Consider the following 25,067-nt stretch of genomic DNA (forward strand, 5'->3'; position numbering starts at 1 on the left):
TTCGAAGCATCTCCCCTACCCTCTGACCTATAGCCCAAACACAAAGCCATTTCCAATCTCAACCTTAAGGCTGCTGCGCAGCAAGTGCTCCCCCTACCCCCCAATTAACCTCTGCAGCTTCACCCCAAACATGTACCAGCCTCTTCTGACCATGTTACATGAGATCACTAAATGACTTTGGGTAATTAGCTCACCCCAGGATCTCCTAGATTCCACTCATACTCTTGGGGACATGTGGTAAACCTTTCTCTTTAAATTGGAGTAATCCCAAACCACACCAGGTAGAGACACATGGTACAAGCTGGAAGGCTTTCTGTGGTCTCTGAATGCTTAGATTTGGCAAATAGATACAGCTGTGGATGGGTAACTGACTGAAATAATAATGGATGTGATTTTCCCCACTCAGAGAGTTAGACAGTAAATGGTTCCTATAGCAACGGAAGACAGTCCACTTTCCCTGCTCCTGGCATTTTCTGTGTGGTAAGTGATGTTAAATTTATGCTTTAACATATATGGTATAAAATACCCAAGTTAAGCTTGCTGAAGGAACCATAATTCTACCTCTTTACAAATCATTTTGTAGCTTTCATAACTAATAGCAAAACGGTTCTGATATACAGTCATGATTTTCCCCTCATCATCTATAAATGAAGCTAAAAGCCACCACAAAATGTAGACCATGTGTGACCAATCCTACCTCACCATCCAGAAAAATGTGCATGTGGCCTCACACACAGACACACAAGTTAAAATGATCATTTTTAATGGAAATGTAAATTCCTTCACAAAGTTTATGAATCCTTGACAAATGTCTAGGTCTCCCAGTGTGCTATGCAAAGAGCATTGTGGGTTAGGAGACAGTTCGAGTGACCATTACCTGAGTATTAGTCTTAGCTCTTATTACCAACAATGTGCCCCAAGAAGAGTGAACAGAGTTCCCCAGGCCTCAGCTGTATTTCCTATAAGTGGGCACTAACTTCTGCAAAGATCAATGAAAATAATTATCTATAAAGCAAAACTCAAAGTTCAACTATCACCTTACGAGGGTACCTGGTACCTGGCTGCTCTGTGAATGTCATTATATATTTTTCCAGCATGTGTAGAAATTAGTGACGCAAGTACCATTCCTACCATCTGGGTCATCTTTTCACACTGGACTCTGCTGTACATCAGAGAGGCTATACATATGAGAATCATTCCAGTTCATCACAAGATCTCTCTCTCTCTCTCTCCCTCTCTCTCTCTCCCTCTCTCTCTCTCTCTCCCTCCCTCTCTCTCTCTCACTAAAAGTGTCTAAGATTACCTGAGCTCCTATTGAGCTCAGATGCAACACTTTGATTGTAAGTAGCTAAGCAGAATCATGCAACTATCAAATCAATTACATCCATTTCTAGACCAACAACTAAAATATATTAAATTCCAACCGAGGTTATATATATTTTTTTTTTCCTCTAAGAAAACACTCGCAAATTAGGGGCTTACAGAGAAGTAGGTTTCTGTGAAGTTGGAAGGGGCGGGGTCATCCAACCACGTCTCTGGCACGGGTGTTGCCATGAGTAAGCTCGAGCAGAGTGACTTTATCAGCGGTGTATTTCTATGCCTTTTATCAGGTCCCAGGACAGCCACTTTCTTTTAAATGCCACTCTGAGAATAGTTACAGTGTTAAAATGGAAAGACAACCTAGCACAAAGGTCTGAGAAGTAACAATTTAGGAGAGATGATACGGTGAGTGCTGAAACGCCATTCACAGAGGACCGCTCTCATCAGTCCACCTGACGACTTTGCATGGTGTCTTCTGTCTAACCTGGGCTGCCAGAAAGGATTCCATAGACTTTACACACACCTTCATGCTAAAGGCGCCGTCTGTGGGCAGAAGGCAGCGGCCTAAGCAAGCATCCAAGGAAGGCAACATTTGTGTCACCATAACTGGCCTCTGAGGTTCACTTGGAGAGGAAATTTCATCTATGATGGAACAGCCGCCCTGCAGCAGCAAGTACCTCACAGGAGCTTAGTATTCCAGGCACTCCCAAGCAAACATCTATCATAGATTTCCACATCTTGTTTTACTCTTGGGGAGACTTATACCACAGAGAAACCTAGGAAATATTTTATCCTCATTCTATTTTGTGCCTGGATCTCGGAATTCTTTTAAAGACCCTGGTGAGTTGACATGCAGAAAACCATTTTTATAAGAGCTGCAGCTTCAGAAGCACTGTGTGGCGAGGGTCCCTCATCAGACACGTTTGGAAGAACAATTCAGTGTTGAGATCGGCTCAGGTTTGCAGATGTTTGCATACACATAATGAGTTAATAAGATTGAGATTTGGGCTAGGGGAATGGCTGGGTGGATAAAAGAGTCGCCACCCAAGCTTGAGTACTGGAATCCACGCAAAAGACTGGCAGGCATGGCGGCCTCCCGTGATCTCAGGATCAGGAGGCAGAGACAGGGCATCCATTGGGCAAACTGGCTATCTAAGCTATAATTTACTATACCCATTGAACTTTGCTTCAGGTTAGTTACTTTCAAACCCTGCTTCACAATGGAATCACTTGGGCAGCATTTGATGAAACACTGAAGGGCGGTCCCTCCTTCAGGCCCACTAAACCAGAATCTGGGAGTAAACCTGAAATTTCTTAATTGCCCAAGGTAGTTCTGTAGTCAAGGCGGAATAGATACATCTAACCTACAGCAAGAGGCCCCGTCTCCTCCCCAAATAGAAATCAGCTCATAGCTTGCTAAACACGGTTTAAACCCAACATTTCCACCACTGATGATGGAGTAAAGACTGGAGTCCCAAACTAACTGAGCTGAAGTAGAGGATCCAAGTCTAGGAAATGCGGAAAAATCTAAGAGCAAACTCTGCCCTCGATGGGACAGTGAGCCCCTGGGAATATGCCCTGTGACCTGGGAGCTCACATCTTACATCGAGTCCTCCTAAGGGATGTGCACAAGAAAAGCAAGAGCAATAAACAAGTTTTCCATAAATAATTAAGAACTGCACAGATAATGATGAAAAGAAGAGTGTCACTTTTAAAAGGTGGTAAATGCTTTGTGGAAAGTGTCAAGAAAAAAAATGTCTATCTCCTTCATCAAGCACAACAGACAGCCGATCTGGATCTCATTAACACAAACATCCACCCACTCAGGCAATACTCCTCTATTCCCAGCCTGATAATTCACAGTAACTGAGATGTGGGATAAAAATGAAAAAAAGTTAAACGCTTATATTAATCGTCACAGGCTACAAAAAAGCTTTTACGGTAGTGATTGTAAAACTTTTAGAAACGAAGAGAAAAGTAAGGGTGGATTTAGAACACATAATTCTAAACATGTACACCCATCCCTCCTTCCTGGCAAGAAAGTCTCTGACGAGAGCCAGGATACAGAGAAAAGGGGGTGACATCAGGCAGAAGGGGAAGGCATGCTCCGTGCAGCGGCCATGAGAAACAGCCTCCTCAGACTGCCTTCCCACCTGACAGCCCACCGTGGGCTCAGCCTGGAAAAGAATGCTTGGCTACCTCCCACTTCCTCCAGAAACCAGAGCGATGCAAATAACCAGCTAATCTGCGGTGGCTCAAAGGGATGAAGGATTTAAAATTCACACGAGCGTGACACCATCATGCACATTTGACACCAGTGTGAAGTACGGTAAAAGGCACGCACACATGCGCGGGAAGAGAAACAAGACAAGACAGCGGAAGCCGACTGTCATGAGACACTGGATACAGAAGGGTTAAAGCACAGAGGGCTTCAGCCTGGTAGCAAACCCCAAAATCGTAAAATAAAATAATAAAATAAAAATGCAAAAGGCCTGAGGCTGTGTTTTTGGGGGAGCACAGGTCTAGCATGTGTAAGGACACGAGTGTGACCCCAGCACTGCAAAAACAAAACAAACAACTGACTTCACAAAAGGAGGAAAGAAAGGAGGAAATGCACTCTAGGAGATCTGAAGAACGAGTAGCCTGTAGATTAATACTCAACTAATTATTAATTAATAATAAATATAAATAAATAAATAAAATTAAAATTAATTAAGATTACTACTTAAACGAAACAAGACTCAATGAGATCGGAGGTCACTAGGGAGAACACCACCACCAGCCTCCAGACATACATCCTGAAGCCTAGGGAACTGAGTGGCATTCTGAGGGGAGAAGGTGGTCACTGACATCCACTCGGTCTGTCACAACTCCCCAGAGTGGGCCCAGGTTCCAGGAACTGTCTGTCACTCAGAATGTATAGGGTAGGATTTGCAGGACTGGAGCCTCGCAGGCTGTGCTTACCTGAGGACACACACACACATTACTTCAGTGCTTGACATTTAGAAGTTATTTCCCACAATCTTTTCTAACGTGAATTGCCCACAAAGGCAAGCTCTTCCCACTCGTGTGTGTGTGTGTGTGTGTGTGTGTGTGTGTGTGTTTAGAGAGAGAGTGAAAGAGAGGAAAAGAGAAAGAAACAGAGAGAGACAAAGATAGACAGACAAAGAGACGAGTGAGTGAAATGTTCTTTCGACTGTTTTTTCTCAGGGGAGAAAGGTATTATACTTTAAATTTTACAGCTTTTTTTTTTTTCCTAAATCCAATTAAAATCTGTCCAAGGAGATCACCAAGAAAAATCAGTGGGAAAAGCAGGAATTCCAAAAAGGCAAGTAAAGAAAGCTTATGCAGTAAGCTTAGAAACCTGAAGATCTAAATGTGGAAGGAATGTTCTAGAACAGTGATGGCTCCGGCGTCTCCAGCCCCTCCTCCAGGACACTGTGGCTGTCCTCTTGCCATCTGCCAGGATGCTGAACGGTGGTACGGTACACGTACCTGAAGCCAGAGCCGGTCCCCAGCCACGGTCCTGCCTATGGCGTTGCACTGGAAAGTCGCGGACTGGCCGGCGTTCACCTCCACGTTCTGAATCCTCAGGAAGTGGGGGGTTCTAGCTGCAGGAGGGGAAAAAAGAAGTCAGGAGATTAAAAGTGGGACCTGCAGCTAGAACATCCACTCTACCTAGCAGGTACATTTCCCATCGGGCCCTTTGCACTGTGCTCATCCTGGGAGAAAAAGAATGCTTTTGCTTACAAAAGCTTAAAGACTTTTCTGCTTTTGTAAAGGGCATCATGGAAGGTTTTTGGTGTGTGTGCTCTGTGGAACAAGAAGAGAGAGAGAGAGTGAGGAGGGAAAAAAAAAAAAAAAAAAAAAAAAGCCAGGCAATCTGGGATAAGACCAAAGAGAAGAGATTTCATTGTTCCTGCTGTGCAAATTACCATAGCTCAGCAGTCTCCTTGTAATAACAGATCTGTATTAATAAAGATTATGCTGACGCCTAATTGATGTTTTGAACAAAAACATATTAGATATTTATACTCGTAATGTGAAAAGAACAGTAAGAAGTTAAATGATGTTGTCAAGGAAACTTTAAAACCCAAATACAGAGCTGTGCATAATATATATTTTAATACAACTAATTGGTATGCAACCTTTCCTCTGTAATATTTCCCAGCTACCAAAAATACTATCCCAAAAGACACACTCTCTGAACAATGCTGGGCCTGCCCAAGCTGGGCGAGTTCTGCCGATTCTTATTCCTAATTCAAGAAATCCAAATGACTCCAGAAGCTAAGCCACGCAGTCTCCTGTCAACATAGGACAGCTGCCTCCATCAAGGAGGGCTCTGGTCAGCTGGAGGAGTCTACCCTAATTTCCGCAGCACACTTAAAACGGGTGTCAGAAACTGTAATCGGTCAGGGCTTGGGTGCTGTGCAACTTTGACTTGGAAAGGATTCTCCTGTTGCTGTGACAAAGTCAAGGGCAGAGAAGGGGGCGGGCAAGGGCAGGGAGGAGGTGAGTTGATGGCGTTCCGTGGGTGGGGCAGAGGAGGCCTTTGAGTGTCCTCCCACTGTGGTGGGCTCCTCCAAGCTGTGCGCGGACTGTTTTGAAGAATGGTATGCCCTAGTCTGGAGACCCAGTGACTGTAAACTAACATTCGTGTGAGCCCAAGCAGAACGTAATTAGAACTGAGAGTGTGTGGCGAACGAAGAACAATGAATTTTAATACCAGTTGCAGAGGAAAAGCTCATTAGTATTTGGAGGCCAGTAATAAGTCACTGCATTCACCACGCTTAGTGTGCGAAAAGTTCTAAATGGGTCCTCACGGAGCACTGTAACGATGGGCCACTACTGCTTAGCATTAATTTATTAACTTACGATTCTAAGAAATGCTTCACCGACTCAATCAAATTACTCCTTACTCAAGAATAACATAATTTTTGTTTTGTTTTGTTTTGTTTTGGAAGATCTCTGGAAAACGTCCCTAAATCAAATGTCTCTTCTACCTGGTAGTGGAGGCATCAGACCCCTCCCCCACGCCCTTATATATTAAAAGGGTAGTCCTTGAGTTTTATGTGTCCGGGATTTTCCAGGGAACACACACACACACACACGTTCTATGAGGTGGCCATTTTCTCTGGTTTGCGTATAGGAGACTTATGGATTCTTGGCTAGTACGGATTTCCATTTCCAAAGCCCAGGCCTGCTCACTAAGCCACACTACCCCTTCTAGCCTTCCTGCCTTCCCTGTCTGTCCTAACAGTCCCTGTCCCACACAGGGCGCATCCTCTGCCTGTTGCATCCCTGAAGTATTCTTCCGTAAAGCCCCATCATGCTCTCAGCTTGTCTTTGGACCTTCTGTGACTACGATAGCAAGGCCAGACAGAGCTCGGTGTTACTGCCCCTCACACAGCTCGCTTGTGATGGTATCATTAACTCAAATGTGTGTAAGTTATAGTAACACAACCACAGGTGTTATTTGCTTGACCTTTCACCTTCCATAGCAGGTTTATTCTCTCCTACCTGCCCATCTCACCTTTGCCTCCACAAAGTTTTACTACATAAAAAAAATACCAATTATTTTAAGCTTATTTATACCAAAGGGACCCAATATTAATAAAGATCAGAAGACCGCTGAGATTTGACTAAATTAAAAGGACTACATTAGATATGAAGAACTGTTTTCTTGTCAAAGAAAGTTATCACTATGTTTGATCACCAAACACATACACACACACACACACACATACACACACACACATACATACACACACACTCATTCTCAAACAGACACACACACACATACATACTCATTTCCAAACATATAGCACCACATACACAGACACACAGATACACACACACACACACACACACACACACACACAGAGACAGAGAGAGAGAGAGAGACAGAGAGAGAGAGACAGAGAGAAAGAGAGAGAGAGAGAGAGAGAGAGAGAGAGAGAGAGAGAGAGAGAGAGAGGAGACTTGGGGGCAGGGACTAGGTTAGCATCCTAGTCTTAAAAATCCAAATATCTTTAAGAGGCAACATCATATAATAGTTAGAAAATTGTACAACTAGGACAGGTTGGCTATAAGCCAAGCACACAAGCACTAAAAACCTAAGCATAATACATACAATTACCTTCAGTTTATACATGTAAGGGATAAACAAAATGTGAGTAAATTCCACGTTTAGGCTCACACCGTATTCCCGAGATTACGCGCATACAAAGATATTCTAAAATCTTCAGACTCTGCCCAGCCCGCGACTGCTCCTAAGTGGTTCAGGTGACGGTGCTCAATAGGCAAGTCCAGGTCATGCAACCATCACGAGCTAGCAGGGAAGCACCCCTAAATGCTCACCTCACCCGTGTGCACATCAACACACAACTGAGAAAATGCTGGCACTGTAGCTCCTCTGTTCCCCGGGGATTTGACAAAGGTCAGTTCTTAGCTCCATCACAGGATTCTGGCATCTGGTTCCAGCAGATCAGCCTTCCTGGGACTCTTAGATATGGCCAGACTCTGGAGGGGTGCTAGATCCACTTCCTCTCAACATCCCAATCTTGGCAATCCTTTCAAGGCATGCCCACTCCTCATGCACTAAGAGAGAAGGCCCTCTCCACTAAGGAAATTGCTCTCCTCAGATCCCAACCTGTCTCAAAGCCTTCCTCCCTCCATCCTCCCCCTGAGCTCATCTCCCAGGAACAGAGGACATGGCCCACTCGCAGTCATGGCTGCCCTTTCACATCCCTTTTAAAACTGCTTCCGAAATTCTCTTTTTCAAGCCACAAGGCAGCTTTCATTCTGTTCACCCTTCTTGAGATCTCCTTTCATGGTGAAGTGTCACCCATTAGAATGCAGGTGTTTTGCCTTCCAGAGCAGACGGGTCTCCCAGTGGCTGTCTTCTGTAACCATATAGTCAATGACCAAGAATACAGCAGATACTCTCCAAGAGGTATCTGCAATTCCATATCATCATCATCATCGCTGTCATCGTCATCATCACCATCGCCATCATTGTCATCATCATCATCACCACCATCATTGTTGTCATCATCATCACCATCATCATCGTCGTCATCGTCATCACTGTCATCATCATCATCACCATTGTCATCTTCATCAGCATCTAAAGGTCTTAGAAGCAAGGGACCTGTGAAGGTCTACACCAGAATACCTACAAATCAGCCTTGACTGGGGCTCTTGATTACAAGGAAATATGGAAGCATTCTAGTCAGCCATCTCCTTCTAGATACAGGACACAGCTGACCCTGTAAAGGCACCCCTGTGATTACGTTATACTCCTCAGAGGCAAGTAGGCAGAGAACGCAATAGCTTCTGTTCCCTAATTGGTCAGCTCTGGCCTAGAGACCTGGAGACACACAAAGATGATGTCCTTGGTATGGTTAGAGACTGACAAACACATGTGAGAACAACCATTACATGGAGAATAGGTTTTCTTAAAGCCTTAAAGACCTTTCCAGTTGGTGAAGAAAGAACTGGGCACAGAGAGGACGTGAGCAATGGAAATCTATGGCTGGCTCCAAATGGGAAACACACAATAGTCACTCTAGAGAACCAAATTTCTCTAATGATAACAATAGATACGTAACAGTTAGGCTGACCCAACACGGTATGAGCCAGCTATCTCTAGAGGCAGGGTTTGTGGTCAAAGAGCATATATGTGGTGCCCTAAGTGTACAGAGTTAGCCTTCATTGTAAACTTCACTCATCCTAGTGTCACCTGAGTAGAGCTTTAGTCGAGGAACTGCCTTGGCCAGATTGGCCCGGGACATCTCTGTGTGGGACTGTCTTCAGTATTAATCGATAAAGGAGGGCACATCCCATTGTGGGCAGCACCATTCCTAGGCAAGTAGCCCTGCACTAATCAGAGAGAGCCAATGATCCAGCCAGAGTGAGCTAGAGAGCAAGAAAAAAACCCCTCTGCTTCCTGCCCCACTTCCTCGCCTGTGAAGAGTTCCTCGTTTGACGGTAATGCTGCACAGAACAGCATGCACTCCTGCCTTCTGCTTCCCACCCTGACATCCCCTCAAGGAAGGACAGTGACCTGGAAATACACAATGAAATAAACCCTTTTCTTCCATGTTGCTTTTGGTTAGATTGTTTTATCACAGCAATTGGAAGGAAACTAGAACACTCGGACATCCTAGTTATAAACAGGATCCTACCAAATATTGCCAGCTCTCAGGGGTTCAATCCAGTCTAAAGAGAGGAGCTTGTCCAGAGAGCGGCCCCTTCTCTTCCTCAACTGCCTTTGTTGTGCTCTGTTTGGCAGCAATGAGTGCCTACTTTCATTTCCCCAGGCTATCTTTAGGGCAAGGACTTCAACTTCTGGGGAGCCTCTGGGGACACTTTTGTGTAAATAGGCGAACACTAACAGGGTGTGCTTGCTTGACTGCACAGGCTCCCCAGATAAAGTCCATTTCCTCGTCTCCACCTTTGGAGGGCACCAAAGATGGGGAGCCTCTGCCTAGATTGAGGTCCAGACCCTTGCAGCCTCACCTCGAGAAGTTCTCAGTTGACTAAAGGGTCTCTTCTCACAGCCCAGCTGATGGCATGCTCCTTCACCACACACCATCTGTGCACACAACTGCTCTTGCTGCTGTGATGCACTAACACACCATCTGTGCACACAACTGCTCTTGCTGATCTGATGCACTAAGGAACATTTAGGTCCTCAATAATGTCTTCCAAAAACCTCAAACACCTCAGAGTGGCTCCTTCCCAACCACCTCTCCTCGCTGCAGACCTGCCGTGCTCTCATGAAAGCGAAACCGTCCCCTATTACCTCACAGGCTTGCAATGGCCTCAGAGATGCCCCAAAACACAACTGAGGCTAAAATATAAACGGCTAATTAGACGCAACATTTATCTCACATCTTCAAAAGGGAAAATTGGTCAAAGACTTAGGCATTTAGATCGACCAAGTGGTAACTTCTTTGATGTGCCAGAAGCAATTAAGATAACAATATAAAAGGAAACAAAGTCAAGAATCAACATTTATTCACATACACACAATGAGCAGTGGTTGTTTGCGTGTGTGTGTTTATCCCTGACTCATGGACGGAAACTTACAATGATGCTGCGGGAATCTCTATTTGCATCTGACCATAGGCACATAAACATGTATGGATATTATGTGTGTGAGGTGGCTCCCTACCTCAAGATGGCATCAACACGTCAGCAGCAGGACCCTATCCATGACCACTGGGGGAGTCAGTTCTTAGATAATAATTCAAATGTTCAAGGCCACGTGACTTAAGGCTCTTGGTAAATGAGACTGGTTTAATACTGTTGGTTAAGTTGTAAAAATACAGATTAATAAACAGAACCTGCTGAGTTAGCAGCATTGAGTATGGTAGAATTCTAGTTTGTTTTATTCGTCAAGTAAACTGATGCTATATTTGATAGATATGTAAGATTATAATAATAAACTTGACTTAAGTCAGCAAGTCATTCTGACAACTTTTATTTCACGGACTATTTTTTTGTACATTTGCCTAATGAAGCTTTCATAATCTTCTTGGTAACTAAGTAAAGTGAAATATTTAAGTGTCTATACTTTCAGTTTCTTATTCTCCCAAGAATATTAAATATATTTGGATCTGTTGATAAGTATATTCTTTTGACACATAAGTGATTTTTACTATGAAACTATGAATTTTTGTTACATGGTTCCAGGATGTGAAAATGGTGTGTTCGTAAAATTTAGTGGTGTATGAAATGCTGACATATATGAACGCAGTTCCCATGTATTTATTATTTAGCTATCATTGTAAAATAAGAGTTACGAATGGCTAGAAGTTGTAACCATTACATACACATGCAGAAACAGTAGATGAGATGAAGCAGCCTTGAAAAACATTCAGGAAAAAAAAGTGTGTTTCATTAGAGGAAAGAGATAGATTCAATCCTAAGATAATATGATTGCTTTAAAAACTACATTGTGGGGGGGGGGCAAAGGGGGGTTTTATACTGAAACCCTAAGATGGATATGCAAAGTTACAAGTGAGTTTTTTTGGAAAACGATTTTGTCTTGATTTGATGGGACTATTTACGAATGTATTTTAAGATAGGCTATGGCATACAGTACACAGATGTAAAATCTGTGTGAACGCCTCACTGCTTTTTCTTTCTGTAAAGAAACAAAGCTTTATTGCTGTGCTCAAATAAAAAAGAATAGACAGAAATGGGGTTGTTTCATCTTTTAAGTAATCACTCATTAAAAATCAGGTATTTTCCATTTTACAAGATTAATTGCATATCTTGTTTATCCTGGACTGTGTTGTCAGAGGAATCATTTCAATACTAAGAGCTAAGGGGAAGGGTCCCTCTCACGCGTGGTACCTACCTTACACTCATCCCTCACCTCTTCTGCCTCTCTCTGACCCTCCACTTCTCCATCCCTTTTCCTCTCTCGACCCTTCTCCTCCAGGCTGCCAAGTATCTCCAGATCCCTCTGACTTTCCTTACATGTGACTACTGAATTCCCTGCACTGAAGAGTCTGCTAAAGGGCTGACTGCACTAAAGACCTGTGTCCCCTTTCCCCTACAGTGCCAAGATGCAGCTGAGGGCTCATGCCTTCACAGCCCTGCCTTTCCTACTAGAGCCCTGAGGCACAGGTTTGCAACCTGTCCACTGCTTAGCACTATTGGAGTGCAAATTACAAAAGTCCAAGGCATACTTAATTTGCAGCATCTTGGACAGAAGTCCTATTGACAAATCCCCAGGGCCATTTTAGAAGGGGAAGGATGGGGTATTCGAATTATGTTGTTTGTCCAATGATGATGGCTTACGTATGAGGTATTTGAAAAATAATTTCTCTTTCCTCATCTCTACCATAACTGCCTGAAATGTCTTACCTAAGCTGTAGACTTATTTCTCCTTCCAGGATGAGCAATATATTAAAAGTTTCAAGATACTATGTTTTCTTACTATGACATGTGTTTTTAAAAAGTATGTTTCACATTAGAAAATATTTCAGAACATTAAAATAAAGGTACTTCCTTTAAAATAATATATTAGTTGTTCCTAAGAAGTAACTTTTGAAATGTGCATCTATTTCTGCCAACTTGGCTGTTGTGTATGGAGAGCGTCCAGAACCCAGTGAGGAGACACATGACAGCATCCTGGGCTAAAGCGTGGTAGAAAACTGAACTCTGATTCATATAGGTTCACGGTGAACTATGATCACCTCTGTATGTTAGTTAAGACAATAGAAAGCTAAGTTGTGTTCGCATGGCTCTTAGTTAGAACACAGAGTACGAAGGAGGTTACCTATATAGGGTAAATATAGGTTTAAAATGTACCACGTGGCTGGCCATAGTCTCCATCCTCAGCACTTGGAAGCCTAAAGAAGGGAGAGCCAAGGTGTGAAGCAAACTTGGACAGATGGTAAGATTGTCTAAACAAAGAACATGCAAACATACACAAGTATGGCCTCATGTATGTATGTATGCATGCATGCATGAATGTATGTATGTATATCTTACTGAGCACAAGCAGAAAAGCCTCAGCACCTGGTAGTAGTGTTTCTCTATAACCTGTGCTCTGCAGCTGTGTCTCCCAGAGCCCTGGCAGGAGTTTTTGCCACAGCTCAGCACACTTGTAACAGTCCTTTGTCATCTTTACATCCTCAAGTTTGAGGATGACCATTAACCTTCTGCTTTTTCATGACAGTCTTACAATTTTTAAATGTTAGCAAGATACTGTTAGCAATTCTCCTTATGAAATGTCCATGGAAAACTATGCCTGTTTATTATTCATCATTGGGTCCCAAACAGGGGGTGACGCCATTCCCAAGAGATGTGGGACACTGCTTGGACAGATTCTGCCTGTCACAGTTGGTGTAGTGGTGGGGTTACCGGCATCTTGCAGGCAAAGGCGAGGAGGCTGCTATGTGTCCTAAGAGGTCAGGACCACACCATGACCAAGAGCTTCTCATGTCACTAGAGGCAGATATGAGACACGGGTCTACACCCCAGGTATGGACAGGTGTACCACAGAGTCCATGTGCCTAGCACACTTGCATTTCTTTCCATAATGCACAAGGCCGTCAGAGACATTAGTAATTACATTCCTATATAGTCATTTCCATTTTTTATTATGTTATACTTTTAGAAATTAAATGGCTAAGACAAACAAACAAACAACCCCACTCACGTTAAAATCAGACAGAGACGTTGTGCTCCTTTCTGTCACACTCACACTTTCTGTCACACTCACACCAGTTTACATTTTCACCGCCAGGATGTGAGAGTGCTCTTCTATGTGTCCCTTCCTAAAACTGAGAGTTAACCTCGGGCGTCCTGCTTGAGTAAGTGATGGGCTCTGTGCGCTCTGCTCTGTCTGATACCCTCTTAATAATAACAATGAAGCATTTGAGTGTCAGCCTTCTTGCTGACTCCATTGGCAAGGCTCTCGCTGTCTTCATCCATGCTGATGTCTGGGCAGATTGCATTCTAAAAGGCCATGTTGCCAACAACTACTGCCTGAACTAGGAGTAACAGGGCTCCTTTGTCACTGTAATTACTGACGATGGTGCCAGCACTGCCTTTAGAACATGCTGGAGAGATCAAAGCCAGGGCTGTCCAATCCTCAGTTTTTGTTTGTTTGTCATCCAACCCCCCCTCTTGTTTTTAAATGTTTGCTACACAGGAACCTACCTCTTCCTACTTAGAGTTGGTTTGACTCTAATGTGGCTTCTCGAAGACTACCAGTGTACATTACTACTTTCTTAGAAAGATGTGGATACAAAGGATCTATCCTTGTCCAGGTCATATTGGAGAGTGTCTTCTCCTGGAATGACCAACTGCCTTTAATCTAGGAAACAGTGTGGATGTCATGACACGGGATGGCGGTGGCATCTGGCTAGTTCAGCAAAAGCTACACCTCGTGCAGAGAGCAGGTTAAAGACATAGTTCAAGGGAAAGAGAATGGTCCTGGATGCAGGACGGAAACTCATGCGCCAGAGTGATGAAGACAAAAGACGGTGACGTTCTACTTCCAAAGGCAGCTTCCTCCAGGAAGTCTCTGCGGATGCCGTAAGCACAGGTGTCAGTAAGCATCAAGGTAGCATGATGGTCCTGGACCTACAGCCTCCTTCAGTGTGCAAGATGGTCCTGAGTCCTAGAGCCTCCTTCAGTGTGCAAGATGGTCCTGAGTCCTAGAGCCTCCTTCAGTGTGCAAGATGGTCCTGAGTCCTAGAGCCACCTTCAGTGTGCAAGATGGTCCTGAGTCCTAGAGCCTCCTTCAGTGTGTAAGACAGTCCTGGATCCTCCTTCAGTGTGCAAGATGGTCCTGGACCTAGAGCCTCCTTCAGTGTTAAGACAACCCTAGAGCCCCCTTCAGTGTGCAAAATGGTTCTAAGTCTTAGACACATCTTCAGTGAGCACAATGGTTCTAAGTCCTAAAGCCATCTTCCATGGGTAAGTGACTTAAGGGGGATTCCACACTGTGATTCTTATTTCAGCGCATTGCATTTGGGCATCAACACCTGCAACTTGTACTTTATCTAAATAAAGGGAAAGTCCTTACACACAAGCCTTCGTGGAACTTTTTCTTTGGAAGATAGAGATCTCTTTCAAATACTCATTTAAAGGAGTAAAGATTTAAAAAGATGACTCAGGCAAGGTATTCCATGTACTTAGCCCTCAACAGAATTCTGTACTGTTTGAAATAACTGACTTATCCTTGCAAGGTGGAAAAGAGGCCAGCAAGGTTTGGAACTCAAGCCAAGCTGCAAGCACCAACTTTGCCAAACTACTTTAATTGGAATTCCAGGTATAGCATCTTCAGAATGGAAATTCCAATCCATTTCATATTGAAAAAGAAACATTCCCTCTCTCTCTCTAAATTTATAGGCACATTTTATTTCCTGTGTAGCCTTTCAGAATGCTCCACCAGATTCTTGCAAAATCCGCGGGAGCTCAACAAACTCCGTGTCTTCCATGAATAACAAACAGCCTTGGTTTACTCTGCCTTTCCTTCTGCCTGCTGCATTCCACTGCTTTATACAAAGAGAAAGGTTCTCAAACATTAATTGATCCCCAATCAGCCTTTGATCCCCAAAGCATGAGTTATCATTGACCAAGACACAAACCTCCTTGTAGATGTTTCATTACTATTGACTCTTCAAAGCCTGAGTCAAGATCTAGGGAACAGAATCAGATCAGAGTAATTGGCAAGATCAAAGTGCAAACTGAAGGGGGGACGGAAAATGAGAGGCCCTAACCCTCTTATTTTCATTTACATCTTAATGTGATGGCAAAGGCTGGCATGAACGAGACGTGTGCCCGACAGCCAGAATAACCAGAGCACAGGCCTCTCCTCACTGCCCCTGCCTCCACAAGCAAGAAAGCGCTGCCAAACAGAAGAGCCAGAACGCCAAGTCAACACTGGCAAATGCTGCCCTGGCCACACATGCTCCAAACTACGAAAGGGTCAACAAGTCTAAGAAATCCATCAGTTTAATTATTTATACTAACTATTTCTCAGGAAATGATCCAAGAGTGGTTATAAAAATGGATACTTAATCATGACAATGCAGGCTAAGGATCTCCTCATTGACATACTGAGACCAAAGTGGTTTCAAATGTCAGATATTGTCATATTTCTAGTATTCGCACACATATAAGGGGGCACCTTGGAGATGGGGTTCAAGTGTAAGCAAACCATTTATTTGTGTGTCACACATATCTTCTATACGCAGATTAAGGAGGTTGGTGCAATGAACTCATGGTAGACTTCAGTGTCTCTGTGCTTTCCCGTGAATTCAGGTGCAGTGGGAGTGAAAATTCAACCAAAAAATCATACACTTTACAGGATAAATTTATAGGTCATTTAAGTTACAATTCAATAAATCTGTTAAAATATCTGTGGCTTATAATACATAAAAATATACATTAACACCACACAATATCTAGAGTACTGGCTGGGGCTCATGCCCATAAAATCGGCACTGGGAATACTGAAGTCTGAGGGTCGTGAGTTCAAGGAGAGTCTAATGCACACAGTGCGATCTTAACACACACACACACACACACACACACACACACACACACACACAAATCAAGGTACAACACAGCATTAGCAGATGCGCAGCTCAAAGCGTGTTTAAACAAAGAAGATGTTGATGAAATCCTCAGTCGACATCCTCAGTTTTTCCTACTGGGATTACTGAATGAAATTCAAGATGCATTTTTAGTGTGTGCACCAAATTCAAGAATTATCCATGTTTATTAGAAGGGCCGTAAGCAGAGAGCTGCTGAGTCTGCACAGCCATCTCCACACTCCAGGCTGATGTGCCACCTTACTGTCACTACATCAATATCAGCTTTATGAGCAACTGCATCCGTATATGAGAACAATCACTGTTGAGAAACTGCTAGAATGCTGGCTCATAAACCCATGTGAGTCCAAATAGGAGCCTTCGGGGTGAAGTCAGCCAGACTCAGCACCTCTGTGTCCCTGTGGAAACCAAGGTTTACCTGGGGAGTATTTATGCTCCTTTGAGAAACTAAATTTAATCAGCATCAAAATTTCAAAACCAATTGATTATTATTTAGTAATCTTGGTATGAAATCTCACAAAATATTACCTGTAAAGCTTTCTATTTTACTATCAAGCCAAATGCCTTTATCCTTATTATTTTTATCTGTGTGTTTTCCCTATAAACTCAGATTCCAGGAAGAAATGACTATTGAAGAGCTATCGCCAGACCCACTTACAGCTTACAGTTCACAGGGCCACCGTACCATCTATCAACTCAGCCACTGTTCTATGTCTCCTAAGGCAACTTGCAAAGCCAAAGGCATAGGAAGCTGACCCCACAGGAACGCACACCACCACAACACTTCCGCACATACACTGCAGGAGCATAGCGATGGGCAGTTAAGCATTGAGTCTTTATGTCTGTGATAAACACACGGCCTGGAACCCAGTGGAGAGCAGGAGGCTACATTTGAGGAAGTCCTCTGTCAGGTGGAGGCCATATGTAGAAGAACCACGATGCAGGCTTAGGATGCCCTGGGTAACCTCAGCTGCCGGTTCCCTCACCTGCATCTATCGCTGCAGCAACACCTGCCCTGCAGGCACCTTGCTTTAAGAAACAGGAAGGCAAGACACAACGTAGTGCTCAGCACTGAGGAACCATGCAGAAGCATGGGGCTGTCTTCTGTCCGCCTTTTACACAGCGACTCAGAAGCCATGAACATGTGCATTAGCAGATCCTGGGGCACTTTTCAGAGCTGGAGGCTATGGCGGCACCACAGACTTGGCCAAGTTCCACCTCAGATCATTATATTCTGTTTCCTTAATTCCCCCAGATGTTTCAGCTAGTTACAGCCTTGTGCAATTTATTATTTTTTTTAATACCTTTTCCGGGGAAAAACATTTGGGGAGATTCCTTGCGAACGCCTCCAACTTGCTGATACAGAAGAAAAGGCAAATGTGACCATGTGGCCACAGTAATGGCAGCTTTGGTCAGGAGCCTGTACATGGGGTGGCCTTCGAGGACCAGAAGAAGACATCAGTGAGAAGGAAGGCCCCGCGTTGTCATGATTCCCTTGTGGGATAACGGCTGCACAGACGCTCTCTGTAGCCACAGTGGACTGTCTAATGACCTACTCTAATTCAGGCAACTGAGGAAGCGAGGAGCTCTCCCTGCAAGCATGTGCATTTTTAATAGCATGGCTCTAACTATTCTTTCATGATTTGGACAGGGGCCATCAACAGAGACCGAGGAAATGGCAGCGACTTGCCAATTTCTTTGCATGCCAGGCATTCTAAAAATAAGGCCGGCTGCCATCGTTCTGATGGCTAAAAGTGTAAAGTCTGACAATATCAATTCTGGGAAAGGATACAGGGGAAATAAAACTTCCATGCACCACTGGTGGAATGTAAACTGGCTCAGACACTTCTCATAGCAATTTGGAAGCAGTTGATAAATTTAACGCCGAATCTCCCACATTCCATCTACTTGGCTTCTTAGACATATACATATATTTTTCCCATGGAGACACACACATGCTTCACCACAACAATAATTTTAATAGACACAAACAGAAGAGGAGGCACCAAATGCTCAAAAATAAGTGTAGGCTGTGATATATTCCTGCGTCAGAACACCATGAATTGAGCTTGAAAATATAAGTGAGAATGGGGAAAGGAAAACAAGACTAAAGTTAGCACTCCACATCCACACACTCTCCACATGCAGATCCAGCCAACTATGAACAGAAATCGTCAGAAGCAACGGGGACTTTACTGTGTACAGACCCTTGCCCCACCCTGTCCTGCTTACAATCACAAAGCCTTATTGTAAGTAATCAAGAGATGACTCAAAGACACAAAGAGGATGCAGGAACTATGCTCTCCTTTAAGGCTTCCATGGACTCTGGGTTCTGTGGACCAACTGCCAATGGACATCACGGGACAGAAACACAGAAAAATGTACACGGATGATTACTATTCATTAGAATATATGGAAGGCAAAACTAACAACTTTGGGAAAACTAACATTATAAATAGATGCTGCTTAGAGAAACACAGTCCATACATATATGTACACTCATACAGATGTATGCTCTCATACAGATGTGTGTTCACACACATACAAACATGCATATACATGCACTTGCATATACACACATACAGACATGCACATAGGTATACCCACATGCATACACAAATATAGACATGCATATAGGCATACCCACATGCATGCACACCCATACATACATACACACACAGGTTATTTGTGTATTTCATTGCCCAGCATAGTAGCTTTCTTAGTTTAAACATGATGGTAGGACTGCTAATGCTGCTCTCCTGGACTGCACCAGATGTGGGCACTTGACCTGTCGTGATGACCTTGTCGGGGTTTACGTCTAAGGCCAAGGACACAAAGGTCCAGTAGAAGAGGATAAGTGCCAGCTCCTGGGCAAGCAGCTCCTCCTGGCGAGGGCAGGAGAGACGCACAGACAGCCCCTCTGCCACGGTGTTACCTACGGTCTGCCTTCTCAGCCTCCGTTTACCCTAAGCCACACCCAGCCTCACATTAGCTTTCTATACAGGTGCTTTCTTTTCTCTTATACATTCTTAAAGTGCTAATTTGTAAAGACAAGGGGCAGGCAAACCTGGTGCTTGCTGATGGCAAAGGAAGGCACTTTACCATGGGTAGGCCCCAAGTCTACTGGCTTCCTACTGTTTGGAACTGTGGGACAAAAACTTGGGGACAGAGACAGAAGCGCACTTGATTTGGGGGGATGTAATATGCCAACCTGCCATATTTAATTCTGTGCTAATTTTAAAGGCAGAAATCCAGAAGTCCCTCGTACCTGCTTTGCATTTTCAAAGATACCAAGATCTCTACATTTTCCCACAAGCTGCGTGCTGTGGGGCTCCATCCTGGATCCCACATCTAGAGACTGCCCTGAAACTCCACTGCCAGGACAGCTTCTCTTTGGGTTTAGTCCTTTCTTTTGGTCTGAGGGGTGAATGCGTCCCAGTGACGAACCCCAGCACTTAGAGGAAAGCATACTTACTGCATGGATGTCCTAACACCTTAACTTCATCGATAGCAAGGTAGCCTTGGTGTCCAGAGGTCACCACTTCAAAGATCACCTGGAAAATTAAGAGACTAATGTCAGACTCTCATTTTTGTCAGGTTTTTACCAAGCGTCTCTTATCTTATAAGGAATAAGGCCCACTCATTCGTCCATTTATTTTTCCCAACAGCCGTAATGAGTGGGTGCCTGCCAGTGTTGCAGGCTGTAGGCCCCAAGTAGAACTAAAACCAAGCTTCGTCTAGTCCGGAGAGGGCCAAATGACAAGAGGCAAGGCCCATCACCTGTGCAGTGATGAGGAGCCATGACTGAGGACAGGTGTTGCGAAGACAGGGTCCTGTAGTCATTATTATTATTATTTTTGAGACAGGGTCTCCCTATGTAGCCCTGGCTGTCCTGGACTCACTTTGTAGACCAGGCTGGCCTTGAATTCACAGCGATCCGCCTGCCCCTGCCTCCCGAGTGCTGGGACTGAAGGTGTGTGCCACCATGCCTGGCTCCTCTAGTCATTTGAAAGGATGGAGTAGAGCACCAAGGTCTTCAAAACTCAGAACTCGTGAGTGATGCTAAGTAAATCTTCACACAAGATATCAAGGTTTTCTTCCATGTGAAACCCGATGCTCCTACCCACTACATACTGTGATACGTTTATTGAGGGGCAAGGTGAACATTTACGTTGCTTTAGGTAACATTTTTGAAGGTGACTGCATGACTAGGAAGAGACATTTGAGATCCTAGGGTTTTTTTGTTTGTTTGTTTGTTTACATTTAAGGAGAAGAGGGATAAGAGGGAGGAATGAGGAGGAGGAGAGGCAATGAGGGGAAAAGTGAGAGGAGAAATGAAGGGGGAGGGGGTGGAGGGAGGTCGTTGAGGAGCTGTGTTATTGAAACCAGAGAACATAGAAAAGTTAGAGAACTATGGCAAAGACTTGCTGAAGGACGAAAATGGTGGAGGAGGAAGAAAGGAAGGAAAGGAAGAAGAGGGAGGGAGAAGGGAAGGGAGGGGGACGGGAGGGAGGGGGAGGGGGGAGGGGAGGAGAGGGAAGTAAGGGAGGAAGTTAGCTGCACTTAGCAAGTGCAGGGAGACTACGATGGCTGACTGCTGACTAAAGCACACCTTTGTGAGTTCAGGGCTTGTGTGGTGCGAGTGTGCTTATGGCAGGGTTTATTGAGAGGGATAGTAATGGGGACAGTGATATGAATGTGCTGGCACCATCTCCCGGGATGGGGATCCAAATGGAGAAAAGGGGGAGCAGGAAGCCGGAAAGGCAGGCATCCCTTTCTCAGCTCCTAACCCCCACAATGGCCCTGTGTTGTCCTGGTTCTTCACACTGCAGTGGGCTGAGGACTGGAGCCAGGAGCCTCGCAGCCTCCATGCTGTGTCTATACTGCCTAAGTCAAGCATATTTGTTGTTGTCATTTTGCCGTTTGTTTGTTCTCTGTGCAGAAAGCAGTATCTAACCCCACTAGACAGGCATACTCCAGAGGAGTTAGTGCTGAGCACCTGAACAGGGATAGTGAGAAAACACTGTGAGGAGGGCACTATATGTGCAAAGGTCTGCATGACCATGACTGGGTCCCCAAGGCATGAGGGTCAGGGTGGCCAACTACAAAAGCTTGCTTGGGGGCACAGAAAAATCACTTCTCCTTCACATGGAGAAGGGACCAACTGAAATTCAGATGTGTGGGTCCAAAGGAAAACAATGAAACCAACTTCCACAGCAGTAGAAAAGGTTAAGCCACTGTCTGGTCCTGCAGTACACAGTGAATGGAGAAACCAGTGACACAAGCCTCCTAGCATATAAGGCGATATGAGATGGAATGGATGGCATGTGAGAGAGAGAGAGGCAGGGGGGCATCCTTAGAGAAAAGAAGGCTGTAAGAGATGGAGGCATAAAAGGCTGTCGGGGTGCTCACCCCAAGGAAGTATCTGAAGGCATCAGTTGTTCTCGATTTTATTCTAGAGAAATGAAAATTTTCACTCATATAAAAAGCCTGCACATACTTGCAGATGACAGACACCCAAGAGATCCTTTAATTAATGAATGATTACACAGAGTGGCCCCACTATATACAGCAAAAAAACAAACAAACAAAAACCCACCACCTAACCACTGTCATAACCAGTAGCAATGGATGAATCTTAAACAGTCCTATGATATGGCACCATCTGATTCCGTGGATGTAATATCCTGTGTTGTCCAATTTCAGGCTGTCAGGAGTAAGGGACAGGGGGACAAGTGGCAGGAGGGAGGTGGGCGGCCTTTGAAAGGAGCAGTCTCACCCTTCTCTGTCAGTTTCTATGATCAGCATCTTCTTCTTGGGTAGCTGGATTGTACAGAATCAAGTGCAAAGGGACACACGCGCACGCGCACACAACCAGAGCCGCATGCATGCATTAGAGAGACTGTGGAAGTTGTAACAGGACTTGAGCACTCCAACACTGCCATACACAGTTGTGACACCAGAATGGGCCAATTATTCTCACTTGGGGAAGCAGGTGCCATGCCCATGGGAATATCTCTATAATTTTTCACTGTTGTGTGCTACTCTTATCATAAAGCAGTTTAGTTTAAAAAGTAATTATACACCTACTTACTAAATACATGTTACACATGTTACACATGCTGCACATTTTACACATGTTACACATGTTACACATGCTGCACATGTTATACATGCTACACATGCTACACATGTTACACATGCTGCACATGTTACACATGTTGCACATGCTGCACATGCTACACATGCTGCACATGCTACGCATGTTACACATGCTACACATGTTACACATGCTACGCATGTTACACATGCTATGCACATGCTACACATGTTATACATGCTACACATGTTACACATGCTACACATGCTGCACATGTTACACATGTTACACATGCTATGCACATGCTGCACATGTTATACATGCTACACATGTTACACATGCTACACATGTTGCACATGCTGCACATGTTATACATGCTACACATGTTACACATGCTACACATGTTACACATGTTACGCATGCTATGCACATGTTACACATGCTATGCACATGTTACACATGTTACACATGCTACACATGTTACACATGTTACACATGTTACACATGTTACACATGCTGCACATGTTACACATGTTATACATGCTACACATGTTACACATGTTACACATGCTATGCACATACTACTTTATATATCAGTTTATCTAAAATGTGATTTGTAATATATTGCTTGAATTTTTAATTAACAATTAATAATAATAAAAGGGGAAATTCCTCAAGGATTTCATATTTTAGCAGAGTGAGTAGTCTGGATATAATGTATTTGAAGCAAGCAGTGAGCCACAGTCGTCTTAAACTCCATCTGTTTCCAAATGCTACGCTTTCCCTCTTACACACTGAGCAAAACCTTGGCTCCTAGGACTGCTTTGTTTGTGTTTATGCAAAACTAGAGACGGCAACTCACAGAAGCCCAGATGGAAATGCTAAGAGCAGGGGTCCAGACTGCAGGCATGAAAACCCAGAAACTTAAGACTCACAGCTCTGCACCAGAAAGCTCTGATAATAAAACACAACACACACTGGGGAGAGAGAGGCCCTGCAGAAGAGCAGAGATGAAATAAAACTCTGTCCTGTTCATAAGTTTAATATGTTATTTTCCACCGATGATACAACAGAAAGGAAAGGCTGCCAGGCTATTCCAGCAGTGGGACCAGGACAATTCATTTCTTTATGTCTAAGGTCTGTAAGAGGACAAGCGAGGGACAAAAAGATGAATTTCAAGAGCAGGCATAAGAAAATCACTCTGAAAACAGAAGCCTGGCTAATAGTCACCAGTTGTAGCACCAGAGGTGACACATCAGGCTCTGCAAAGGCCTGCCAGGTGGCTCAGTTAAGGGGCAGCTAAGTACTCCAGCCAGGGAAGGAGGGAGGCTACCTGCACAGCTCTACCCCCTCTCTCTCACTCAGCTTCTCCTAAAGGCAACCCCCGAGAGGTATCCCCATCTCTGTAGCAGACTACCTGCTTGGGGCTCTCTTTACCCCTGTCCTCAACCCAAGGGGACTAGGCAGAACCTGGCAGAATACCCTGCTTTCCTCCCTCCTGTGAACTCCCTCAGTCCCCAATGCCTAAGTCCACATCTTATCTGGAGCCCCCAGTGGCCATACCTATGGGGAGCCCAGAAGCATTTCCTACCAGGTAGCAAATGCTAGCACACTCTCCTAAGAATCAAGAGGCCAGCAAAACCAAGAAACAAAATGTTCTGATAAAAACCTTAAGATGTTGAAAATTATCAGAAGATGGAAAGCTTTCTCTTGTTCATGGTTAGGTAGGATTAAATATACTAACAATGGCTATCCTACCAAAAGCAATCTATTGATTCAATGCAATCCCTATCAAAATTCCAACACAGATCTTGAAAGGTCAATTTTCAGCTTCATATGCACACACACACACACACACACACACACACACACACACACACACACGCATGCACTCATGATGGCTAAAACATTCCTGAATCATGAAAGAACTGCTGGAGGTATCACCATCCCTGATTTCAATTTTTACTACAGAGCTATAGTTACTAAAACAGCATGATATTGACAGAAAAACAGACACATTGATCAATATAACTGAACTGAAGGCTCAGACATAAATTGATACACCTAGAGACACTGGGTTTCTGATAAATAAGCTAGAAAGACGCAATGGAAAAAAGACAGCATCTTCAACAAATGGTCAGACTGGATGGCTGCATGCAGGAGAATGCAAACAGACCCACACTTATCCCCCTGCATGACAACTCCAAATGGACCAAAGACCTCAACATAAAAGCAGTTATACTGATCAAGACAGAAGAGAAAATGGGGAATAGTCTTGAACTCATTGGCACAGGAAAAAACTTTCTGAACAGAACACCATTAGCACAGGCACTAAGATTAACAATTTATTAATTGCTGGGACCTCATGAAACTGCGAAGCTTCTGCATGCCACAGGACACCATCATTGTGGAAGCCCACAAAATGGAAAAAGTAGTTTTTACCAACTACACACCTGATATCCAAAATACATGAAGTAAAAAAACAAAACAAAACAAAACAAAAAAAACAAAAACAACAACAACAACAAAAAACTAGCTATGATGAAAACAAATAG

The 25,067-nt window shown here is 44.0% G+C and overlaps 1 protein-coding gene across 1 annotated transcript in view; it reads right to left on the bottom strand.

The window, feature by feature from the left end:
* The window catches only part of Ptprm (protein tyrosine phosphatase receptor type M), a 680,548-nt gene that overhangs the window by 379,663 nt on the left and 275,818 nt on the right, over positions 1-25,067 (bottom strand). Inside the window, exons 4-5 of the mRNA XM_051154461.1 lie at positions 19,888-19,966; positions 4,816-4,931 (exon numbers count right to left, since the gene is read on the bottom strand). Coding sequence (XP_051010418.1) covers positions 4,816-4,931; positions 19,888-19,966 — 195 coding nt within the window. The remainder of the gene's footprint in view (positions 1-4,815; positions 4,932-19,887; positions 19,967-25,067) is intronic.

The sequence above is a fragment of the Acomys russatus genome, chromosome 12, assembly GCF_903995435.1.
Source record: "Acomys russatus chromosome 12, mAcoRus1.1, whole genome shotgun sequence".
NCBI lineage: Eukaryota > Metazoa > Chordata > Mammalia > Rodentia > Muridae > Acomys > Acomys russatus.